This window comes from Pistacia vera, unplaced genomic scaffold, assembly GCF_008641045.1.
Source record: "Pistacia vera cultivar Batoury unplaced genomic scaffold, PisVer_v2 Contig104, whole genome shotgun sequence".
In the NCBI taxonomy this organism is placed as follows: Eukaryota; Viridiplantae; Streptophyta; class Magnoliopsida; order Sapindales; family Anacardiaceae; genus Pistacia; species Pistacia vera.
Genome location: NW_022195071.1, coordinates 890,528 through 901,565, shown reverse-complemented (window position 1 = coordinate 901,565; position 11,038 = coordinate 890,528). Strand labels below are relative to the sequence as shown.

The 11,038-nt window shown below is 38.2% G+C and overlaps 4 protein-coding genes across 6 annotated transcripts; 1 reads left to right on the top strand and 3 right to left on the bottom strand.

Moving 5' to 3' along the window:
- The first annotated feature begins 208 nt into the window (after positions 1-208).
- Positions 209-2,553, top strand: LOC116126159 (probable calcium-binding protein CML22). 3 transcript variants are annotated; one of them, XM_031411862.1, is made up of 5 exons: positions 209-512; positions 1,303-1,548; positions 1,642-1,847; positions 1,960-2,125; positions 2,247-2,553. In XM_031411862.1, the coding sequence occupies exons 1-5, from the start codon at positions 509-511 to the stop codon at positions 2,378-2,380; spliced, it is 756 nt and encodes a 251-aa protein (XP_031267722.1). In that variant the 5' UTR covers positions 209-508; the 3' UTR covers positions 2,381-2,553. The 3 variants fall into 3 exon arrangements, with proteins under 3 accessions (XP_031267722.1, XP_031267736.1, XP_031267730.1); XM_031411876.1 differs by having other exon boundaries at positions 469-512; positions 1,378-1,548; XM_031411870.1 differs by having other exon boundaries at positions 474-512; positions 1,010-1,548.
- A 151-nt stretch (positions 2,554-2,704) lies between these two features.
- On the bottom strand, positions 2,705-5,454 carry LOC116125683 (receptor like protein kinase S.2). Its single transcript, XM_031411415.1, has one exon. It carries the CDS (start codon positions 5,335-5,337, stop codon positions 2,857-2,859), a length of 2,481 nt encoding a protein of 826 aa, XP_031267275.1. The 5' UTR covers positions 5,338-5,454; the 3' UTR covers positions 2,705-2,856.
- A 1,402-nt stretch (positions 5,455-6,856) lies between these two features.
- LOC116125043 (secreted RxLR effector protein 161-like) lies at positions 6,857-7,657 on the bottom strand. The gene has a single exon (XM_031410777.1). It carries the CDS (start codon positions 7,655-7,657, stop codon positions 6,857-6,859), a length of 801 nt encoding a protein of 266 aa, XP_031266637.1.
- Positions 7,658-10,163: 2,506 nt separating this feature from the next.
- LOC116125023 lies at positions 10,164-10,730 on the bottom strand. The gene has a single exon (XM_031410757.1). It carries the CDS (start codon positions 10,728-10,730, stop codon positions 10,164-10,166), a length of 567 nt encoding a protein of 188 aa, XP_031266617.1.
- Positions 10,731-11,038: the final 308 nt, after the last annotated feature.

Sequence of the window (11,038 nt, the reverse complement as noted above, 5' to 3'; positions counted from 1 at the left end):
TCACTGAAACTCGCGAGCTGGTTGAGTCGAGTATATTAGGGAACTTGAACTTGACTCGACTCAGCAGGGTTGGCTGACACCCTAAATATAAGGCCACGTGATTACTCTTAAGTCCCATACAAAACTTAAATTTTACATATAAATATATACATTCTCACTTTTTGACCCCTTATTTGTTGAAAGTTCCAGTGTGGCCCCTGAAAAGCAAATTCTATCCAGCTCCGCCTCTGGTTAGTAGACTCTTCTGTGACACAGTGACAATAAAGCTACAGTTGGAGAAGTGGTATCAAGAACAGTTCAACTCTCTAAGTAAGCAACCGTTTAAATATTCTTCAAAATCTTTCATGTTGGCATTCTGAAAATTAAAGAGAGAATGGCATTTCACTTTAAGAGAATCCCATTTTGCTTGCTCTTTACCCTTTTTATGAGTAAATTCCTTTTCCCCTTTTTTCTCTAGAACCCAATCAACTTGTCTTCTCTGCCAAACTCAGTTGCCATTGGAGATTCAATGGGTAAGTTTCATTTTTTTCCTTTTGTTTTTCCAAGGATTGCATGTTTAAGACAAGCCTGTAAATACTTTTGTATTAGTTGAATGGTTAAGTCTTCAACTCAATGCTAACTCTTATATTTATATCTTAAACTTCAATACCTGCTTCTGAGTTTTGTTTCTGTTTATCTGTTGTTTTAGATATTTGGGATGTGTTGTTTCTTGCCAGTTACTATTTAAAATGATAGTAGTTTTAGATTTATGTAGTTACCACTTTTCAAAACTATCCTCCGATGAATGTTTTCTTGGTAAGAAAGGAACTCTTTTGTTGGCCTTTCTTATACTTAGTTTCTCTTGCAAAATAATTATCAGAGAATGTTAAGTTCTTTTCAAATAGCAAACCTTGGTTGAATTTTCAGCTCAGAAGCACATCCTGATCAATTTTCTCCTCTGTGAACTTCTGTTTGCTCTAGATTTCTTGTTGGTAATCACCAGAGCTCTGACACCCTTTTTCAAACACAGCTGCTATTATTCGTCGACACATCATGTTCATTGCACTGGCCGCTAAAATCAACAAGTGCCGCAGCATAACCATTTCTGCCACCTCTTAGAGATTATGATTTTCACCACTAAAATTACCAATTTAGATATGTATTTTAAAAATATAGTGTTAATTGATTTAATTTCTGACCTTAAGTCGATGAATATTATGTCCATTTACCATATTGTCTTTCTGGTGAAACATTACATGTTAATATTTCTAAACTTCATAGGTTTTTTTTACATTATCTGATTGTGCCTATCAATCTTTTAAGGCAAATCTCGATGTTACCCTTCTCAGAAGTCCTTGTCTAACAAATTCATAGGCATGCTAAGCTGTTGTTGTTCAGAAAGTAAGTATAGTAAGTTGGACGCACAGCTTGAAAAGAAAATGAGTGAGGAAAAGGTTATCAGAAGTTCATCAGGACAGATCAGTTTCAATTCAAGCGAAAGCATATATTCGTGGTTCCCTAAGTTCAAAGAAGGATTGAAAAAAATCAAAGGTGTATTTGAACAATATGGTGCGTCATGATGAGTTTGCTTTTGTATTCTTTAGATATTTTCAAGATGCTTATTGCAATTTGACTCTCTCTGCCTCTCTTTATTTCATTCAGATGAAGACTCTAATGGTGCTATCTCCCGTGAGGAACTTAGCAAATGCTTAGGGAAATTTAATCTCCAACTGAAGGAGGAACGGATTAATGAACTATTCAATTCTTGTGACATTGATCAGAGCCAAGAAATACAATTCACTGAGTTTATTGTCTTCCTGTGTCTCATGGATCTACTAGAAGAACCCTCCTCCTCCTCTTCTTTTAAGGTAACCACAATGAACTCATTTTTGTTTCCTCTATTAATTTCTTGAGTGCACCTAGCTGAATGAATTGGCTCTATCATTGTAATTGATAATCTGGGAATTTCTTATGATATAGGTGATTTCGAAAGAGCTCAAGGAAACTTTTGATAGAATAGTTGACGCATTCTTGTTTCTCGATAAGAATGGTGATGGAAAGCTGAATAAGAAAGACGTGGACAAGTCTTTAAATGAGTTTTATCCTTGGGAGAAATCACCAGGAAATATCTTGAAGAATCCATTCAGTATAGACTGCTGCCCTTCTACACATTATTTTTTTTTTTTTTTTTTTTTTTTTTCAATCTTCTAGCTGTAAGTGTGAATTTTCTTTTGATCTCCCATTGCAATCTATGTAAAACAATGCAGTGGAGATGGACCAGGACAGGAATGGGAAGGTCGGCTTCAGAGAATTTCTCTTTGCTTTGATCAAATGGGTTGGCATTGATGATAGCATTGAAGTTGAGAGGGACTCAGATGAAGAAATTAGTGACATAGAGTAAAAGCAAATGCACAACAAAAAGTAAACAAAGGGGATAATAGTCCAGCACGAGGTCGGAATAGTGCATATTTATGTATATATAAACAACCCAAATGTTACCTGAAACTGCTGTTGTCTTTATGTAATTCATATACGCTTTCTTTTCAAACAGTAGAAACATGAACCATTCAATAAATTTAAATGTCAATTTAGTGATGATTAGTTTATTTCTTCTTCCAGCTTATCTTCTTCTTGTTGTTGTGTATAAACTATGGTATTGTATGAGAGGTAGTTCATAGTAGTGGCTTTGCCAGAATTTGTTAAATAGAAACTATAATGTCATGAAGATATATACTAAGACATACTCATTTTTAATTATACACATCATACACCTTAGATAGTATACAAAAGTTAAGAAAAGGATAAGTGAAAAAAGTTCTCAAAAAACAAAATTCTAGCAAACATAATCTCTGCCTCTCAGTTAACATTACATGAACTTCATTGTATTCCCAGAGCTTGTATTCTCTTTATCAATGAAAAAGATGAAGCATTGCTTTGTTTCCATTCTTCCATACTTTCTTTCATTTTCTCTTCTTCCATGAAGCATTTGTCGTTTCCATCAAGTATGCTGACTATCTGCCTCATGCTTGGTCTTAATTCTGGTTTGGACAGTGTGCACACAATTCCTAATTTTGTGAGTCTCATCAGTTCTTTATGATTATACTCTCCATTCAACCTTAAATCAGCTAACTCTTCCAATGGTCTTTTCTGTGCCTCAAATTCACGAACCCTCTTAACTACTAGCACCTCAGGGCGCCGGAAGTCAACTGCCATCTGTCCACTGACCACCTCGAGCATCAGCACACCAAAACTATAAACATCAGCCATTGTGGTTGCTTCACCGGATTCTATATACTCTGGGGAAATGTAACCGAAAATGCCACGAACTGATTTGTTTCCTTTGGTAGCTTGGTGATGGCCATGGTCATTGCGAGTCAAGAATTCAGCCAGGGCGAAGGAACTGAGCCGTGGGTTCATGTCTGGATCAAGAATAATAGCAGAAGAGGTAATGTTTTTGTGAATAACTTGTTCATCCCATTCCTCATGGAGATAAAGAATGGCAGAAGCAAGTGACTTGACAATGTTGTATCTCTGATGCCATCTCAGAACAGAATTTCCAACTACATGATTATGATGGAAAAGGAGGTGACTAAGAAGGCGATTTGCTGAGTAATCATATACAACAAGCATCTCCCCTTGCTCAGTGCACCAACCACGGAGCTGAACCAGATTGCGGTGGCGAAGCCTCCCTAAATTTTGGAGTTCATCCGAGAATCGTGCCCGCAGTGCAGGGCATTTATTCATGCCAAGCCTCTTCACAAGGACATGATGCTGATTCTCAAGAATGCCATGGTAGGCAGTTCCAAAGTCCAACTCTGCAACCCTCTGTGAATCCGAGAAGTTATTTGTGGCAGAAATGATTTCCTTGAAAGATATTTCCCTTGGAGTTTCAACCATGAAAAAAGCAGTTCGTCGCTGACTTCTGTTATCATATGGCTTGGAATCACTGCTTTCAAATTCAGCAGTTGCATATATAGTTTCTCCTAGGGCAGTTATATAGTTTGAAGAAGTGGATGTAACTGTAGTGTTGGAGCCAGTTGAATTGATGGAAGCAGTAGTTGTTGTGTTGGTTATAGTGGTGTTGGTAGGAGAAGACAAAGAAATGTAAAGAGGGTGCGATTGAAACGATGGGAGAGCTGGTAAATTGGCTATATTACTATTGCCAGAAAGTGCTTCCACAACCCATTTCATGTTAGGCCGCAATTGTGGATTGTGGAGTGTGCAGAGAAGCCCCAGATGAATGAGACCATCCATCTCAGAAAGCTTGTAAGATCCATCTTTAAGCCGATTATCACCAGCTTGTAAAAGCTTCCCCTCATCCGACAGCCTCCGGATCCAATCAAGCAGAACGATCTGATCATCTGAATATGTGAGATCCACTGCCCGCCTGCCTGACACCACCTCTAACACAACAATTCCGAAGCTGAAAACATCTGATTTTGCTGTAGCGACACTTCTTTTCTGGAAACTCTCAGGAGGTAAGTACCCTATTGTGCCACCAATCCTAGTTGTCTCTGCCAAGTTGAACTGGTGGTTTTTCATTGATGGAGTCCTAGTTTGGTACTCGAGTTCGTGTTCAAGCCACCGCGCCAAGCCAAAGTCGCCAAGTCTAGCATTATAATGAGAGTCAAGCATCACATTACTTGTCTTCACATCGCGGTGTATGATCTGAGTCTCAAGTTGTTCATGAAGATAATGTAATGCAGCTGCTAACCCGCCAATAATTTTCTTTCTACGCTCCCAATCCAAAGGCGCTGCCTCCGTTTTTTCAGGCCTCCGGAAAAGTACTCTGTCAAGACTGCGGTTAGGCATGTAGTCATAAACAAGAAGCAACTGGTCTTCGTGTACACACCAACCTCTTAACCGGACAAGATTCCTGTGGCGAAGATGAGCAACTGCAACCAACTCCGCCGCAAAAGTCTTCTCAAAGCGCTCTCCTTTCTCTGCCAAGCATTTCACAGCAACGACTGTTCCATCGCTAGGTAAAACTGCTCTATACACTACCCCAAAACCTCCACTTCCCAGAACTTCATCTTCATTAAATCCATTAGACCCAATATAAAGCTCAGCATAGCTAAAAATCCTCGGATTGTCTCCTCCAACTTTCTCAGATATCTGAACTCCTTCCAGGTCGTGAAACACTCCAGAATGCTGTTTCTTCTGCACATCCGAGTAACAAAAACTCACCCAGTTGGCCTCATACACACGGCGCAATGAATCACCAATGAAACCAAGAACTTGACCTCCACAACTGCGTTCAGAATGTTTCTTGATCGGTTTCTTGGCGGGGGTGTTGGCTTCGAACTGGATTTCGTCAGCGTCAGCTGGTAACACGAAACAAAGACGGTTGATGTGCATGGTGAAGTCGCCAGAAAATGGCTCAGAGGAAGGAGGAATAGAATGACATGAAAGAAATAAAGTAGGTGGAAGAATAAGAAGAGGAATCAGGAATGAGGGAGATTTTTGGATAAATGACAAGGTTTTAAAGGGTTTAAGGTGTACAAATTATTCAACACGGTTAGGTTGCATTGTTGAATTGTAAACTATCAACCGCCAACAAAGAAGGAACCTACCCCGCATGACGTACACAAAGAAGATTCCAAATTCTATTGCTTCTTTTTTATATGCAGCATTTCACATTATATATCTTACTTTATGTTTACTTTTCTTAAATTTTAATCAAATTCTATCCTTGATTTCACATGAGAAATGAAATGTTCAACGTAAGAAAAAAAATCTACAAAATTATGTAACCAATAGAGCATATTTGTGAGAGGGCTTACCTGTGTTCTAATCTAGCCCGAGTTACATCTGGGAAAAAAAATTCATTAATTACATTATAAATTTAAAAAAATTATAAATATAAATTTTGAAATATTTAACACTTTTTTTATTCATCAAATCCTCTTTAATATCTCTATATATATGTAAAAAAATTGTTTATAACTATTTCATTATTTTCTTCTTTACAAAGAATTAAAACCAACTTTAATGCTTTGAATGCTAAATAACATTTTCTTGATTTAATTTTTATTTTGGTTATTAATATATTTATGTTATTGGTAATTTTTTTTTTTAAGGGTTATTTTTTTTGGCCCCTTAGGAGATAGCTAAGTCTGGAGCAGCCAGTGAATTTCGAAAAGTGTTAAATACTTCTTTGTAAATTACCAAAAACCCACTAAAAAAAAAATAAAAAAGCCGATTACAAATATGTATGTGCATACGTACTTTTCAAAAATTACAGTGACGCTTAGAGACTTAATTATCTTTTATATTTTTTTAATGAAACAAAATGTTCAAAGTTAAAAGTTTTCTTTATTTTTTTAGGATAAACTATATGGTGACATAGATTTGAAAGCGCGTAAGAAGGACNATCAGCCTAGGAAACTAACACTCAGAATCCCAGCCCACCGAGAGACAAAACCCCTCAATCAGAATGACAAAACCAATCACTCAACCAGTTACACAGAATCAAGATTTCAGAACAAAAGATGAACCCTAGCAGAGCAAACCTAACACTGTATCAATCGAATAGAATACCCTAGACTAAAGAGAAAAGTTTGTCTATATATCATTGACCAAGATGGACTGAACTCAGCCATTGGATCTCTTGAAAAACTGATGGTCCAGATTCATTCTTGAAACGACAACGTATTGGTTTAAGTAACACGGCACCGTTTCAGTCTTCATACTTACAATCTCCACCTTGAAGACATGAGACCAACTCTCTTACTGACTCCCTTTTTAGTGCAGTGTGCCTCAGCTGATTCCCTCATAGCTCTATTGATGCTCTGATTATTTCAGGAATAGCAAGTTTATGCAATGCTTGAACTTAGTTGGACTGACAATCTTGGTTCCCATGTCTGCTGGATTTTCTTCAGTGGGAACCCGTTAAATCAATCTGCCTTCTGGTGATCAGGTCTCTAATGAAGTAAAATCTCATGTCCACATGTTTTGTTCTCTCATGGTAGATAGGATTTTTACTTAACAGTATAGCACTTTGACTATCTGAGAAGATAGTCACTTTGCTGTCAGTCAATTCAGTTTCTGTTAATAATCCTTGCATCCATATAGCTTCCTTGAAACCATCTGCCAGGGCCACATATTCTGCTTCAGTCATTGATAGGGCAACTAGAGGCTGGAGTTGAGATTCCCAACTGATGCAGTTCCCTCCAAGGGTGAAGCAGTATGCAGTGGTTGACTTCCTGCTATGCCTGTCACCTGCAAAGTCTGAATCCACAAACCCCACAAGATCAAGTGTAGATGTTCTTTTGCAATACTCTAAACCTATACATGCAGTACAGTTTATATATCTGAGTACCCATTTCAATGCAATCCAGTGATCACTTCCTGGATTTGACATGAACCTACTCAATAAAGAAATTGCAAAAGCTAAATCCGGTCTGGTGCTAATCATTACATACATTACTGAACCTATCAAATTTGAATAAGGGACAATCTCCATTTTTATGGTTTCAACAGGACTCTTAGGACATTGGGACTTAGTCAGGATAAAGTGATTTGCAAGAGGCATTGTTACTGGCTTACACTCAGACATTCCATATTTGGTAACCAGCTTCTGTAGGTATGGTGTTTGATGAACCTTTAGGGTACTCCTACTTCTGTCTCTGTCTATCATCATTCCAAGTATTTTCTTAGCTACTCCTAGGTCTTTCATATCAAATTCAGAACTGAGTCCAGACTTTAGTTCAGATATTTTTTATTTTGATTTACTAATCATGAGCATATCATCTACATAAAGCAGCAAGTAAATAGACATGACATCTTTCAAAGCAAAGTAAAAACAGTTATCATATTTGCTCCTAGTGAATCACAGGTTAAGTATAAAGGTATCAAACCTTTTATACCACTGTCTGGGTGACCGCTTAAGTCCATACAAGGACTTTTGTAGTCTGCATACATGGTATGGTCTAAGACTATCTACAAAACCTACTGGTTGGGCCATGTAAATCTGTTCTTCTAAATCCCCCTGAAGGAATGTTGTTTTACATCAAGTTGCTCTAACTCTAGGTCTTGGTGAGCTACAACAGACAGCATCATTCTAATGGTTTTATATTTTACTACGGGAGAGAAGACTTCATTGAAGTCTATGCCTTCCCTTTGAGTGAACCCCTTGGCCACCAATCTAGCTTTGTATCTAGGTGGTTTATTAGTTGTTACACCTTCCTATTTTCTAATTTTTAGGTTTAGGAACAAGGGACCAGGTCCTATTTACCTATAGAGAATTCATTTCCTCTGTTATTGCTTGCCATCATTTGTGCTTGTCCTTTGAAGTAATTGCTTCTGAGTATGATTCTGGTTCTGTCCTCAGTATTTCAGTTCTTGCCAGTAGGGCTGTGTAGATCAGCTCTGCATATGAGTATCTCACTGGGGGCCTTATTTCTCTTCTAGTCCTGTCTCTTGCCAGTTGGTAATCCTGCAAATCATCTAGCAAGGGACCTTGGGCCTCTTCTGTGTCATCCTCATTCTGGTCAGGTCCATCAGGTGTTGCTGCTTCTTCTGGTGTAGGATCATTTTCAGTCTGGGTATCCTCTATTGCCTCCACCTCAATTGGTGTAGTGTCTGGATGATCTGGTTGTGTTACATTGTTGCTTGGAGGACCTGCATCAATGTTAGCAAACTTGCAGGGGAAATCCCCTTCATTAAAAATTACATCTTTGCTAATAATGATCTTAACCCTAGTGCAGCCGTATCTCATAACCTGTAACCTTTAGTGCCCTCTTGATATCCTAACAGTATACACTTTATGGACCTGGGCTTTAATTTCCCATCACTAGTGTGTGCATATGCAGCACATCCAAACACTCTTAGGTGACTAAGGTTTAACTCTCTTCCTGACCATTTAGACTCAGGACAATTGAATCCTATGGAGCTATTGGGCCGGTGGGCAGCAGTGGTCAAAGCTTCTCCCCAAAAAGTTTTGGGAGTCCTGAAGTGAACAGAAGACATCTGACTTTCTCCAACAAGGTTCGGTTCATTCTCTCAACAACTCCATTTTGCTAAGAGGTTTTCCTAACTGTTCTATGCCTTAATATACCTTGATCCCTATAGTAATTATCAAACTCCATATTGCAGAACTCCAGACCATTGTATGTTCTTAAGGCTTTCACTCTTCTGTCAATTTGATTTTCCACAAGTGTTTTCCAGGTTTTAAACTTAGACAGTGCCTCATCTTTGGACTTCAGTAGGTATACCCAAACCTTTCTACTGAAGTCATCAACAATTGAAAGGAAGTAGGAATTCCCTCCATGAGATCTAATCCTTTCAGGTCCCCAAAGGTCAGCATGGAGGTAATCCAAACAACTTTTGGATAAGTGTATGCATTTGGTGAAACTACCTCTATGTTGTTTTCCTAAGACACAGGTTTCACAAAAGTCTAGGGTTGTAATTTTATCCTTTCCAAATAAACCTTGTTGGCTAAGAATGCTCATACCCTTTTCACTCATATGCCCTAGCCTAAGATGCCACTTATCAATAGTATTGAGATTTGTGGAGACCAGTGCACTATTCCCTTTCTCAGGGTAATAATTGCCACACAAAAGGTACAACCCATTCTTCTTCAACCCCCTTAATACAATATGGTAATTCTTAAACACATTTATGCAACCCCTTTCAGCCTTATAACTACAACCTAATTCATCTAGAGCGCTTAGGGATATTAGGTTTCTCTTTAGTTCAGGAATGTATCTAACATTTGATAACACAATAAGTTTTCCATCATCCAGCCTTAGGGTTATATTTCCTAATCCTAACACTCTGCAGGTTTTGTTATTACCCATATAGATAGTTTCATATTCACCACCCCTAAAGTCCTGGAACCAATCCCTGTTAGGGCTCATATGGAAGGAGCATCCTGAGTCTAACACCCAGTCATGTGTTTGATCTATCCTAGACACAGTAAGGATTTCTGGATCAGTAATATTATTGTTAGCACATGCCACATTGCTCTCAGTGTTTACTGATTTTTGTTTTCTAATCCAATCGTAACAATTCTTTTTTAGATGCCCTGGTTTATTACAGTGAAAACACTTCCTAGTCTCCTTTTTCTTATTAGTCCCTTTCCCTTTCCTTTTAGCCTTAGACCAAGTGTTTCTTTGCATGCCATTAGAGGAACTTCCTAGGTCAGTTTTACCCTTAACCAACAGGTTGTTCCCACTTCTTTTCTAAACCTTCAACTCTAACTCCCTAGCCTTTAGTCCTGATACTATGAGATCTACACTAGGGACAGTGCCAGAATACTGTAAGGCGATCTTAACAACCTGGTAGTCCTTTGTCAGTGAGTTTAGGAAGATCATTGCTAAAGTCGTTTCACTTAATTCTTGGTCAGTGCCCTTTAGGATTATAGTCATTTTCAAGAATTCATCAATATTATCTTCTATTGACTTATTACTGTCCATTCTATATGAAAATAGTGCACCTTTTAAGAAAGTAAGATTTGGTGCAGTTTGTAAGGCATACAGAGTTTCGAGTTTACCCCAGAGTGCGATTGGAGCCTCTAATCCGTCCACTTTCCTCAGCATGTTGTCTGCCAAATTCATCACGATCAAGTTGTATGCCTCCTCGTCTATTTTTGCCTTTCTTTTTAACTTGTCCGCTGGCCACTTTTCTGCATCCTTTTCCAATGCAATCCCTACTTTATTATGTGAAACTAGGGCCTTCATCTTCTTCTTCCAAGAATTGAAGTCAATTTTTCCATCGTACTCCGCAATCTCCATGCGAGTTGAACTCATGGTGCTCATAATCAGAAAATGGTGTCGATTCATGATTATTTCTGGTTTGATGATGACCTATAGTCTTCTAAGAACCCTAGAACTCAAAATTTTAGAAAACCCCCAATTTTGATGAAGCCCTAGAGTTTTAATTTTCTCAAATTCGGATCTCAAACTCACTCTAGGCTCTAAGGTAAAAGGCTCTGATACCATTGTTGTAATAACACTCTTTTAAACATAGATTATAACAATAAAACAGACATCCACAAATGATCAAGAACACCACAATTTTACCGTGGTTCACCTTTCCAAGATTGGGAAGGCTACGT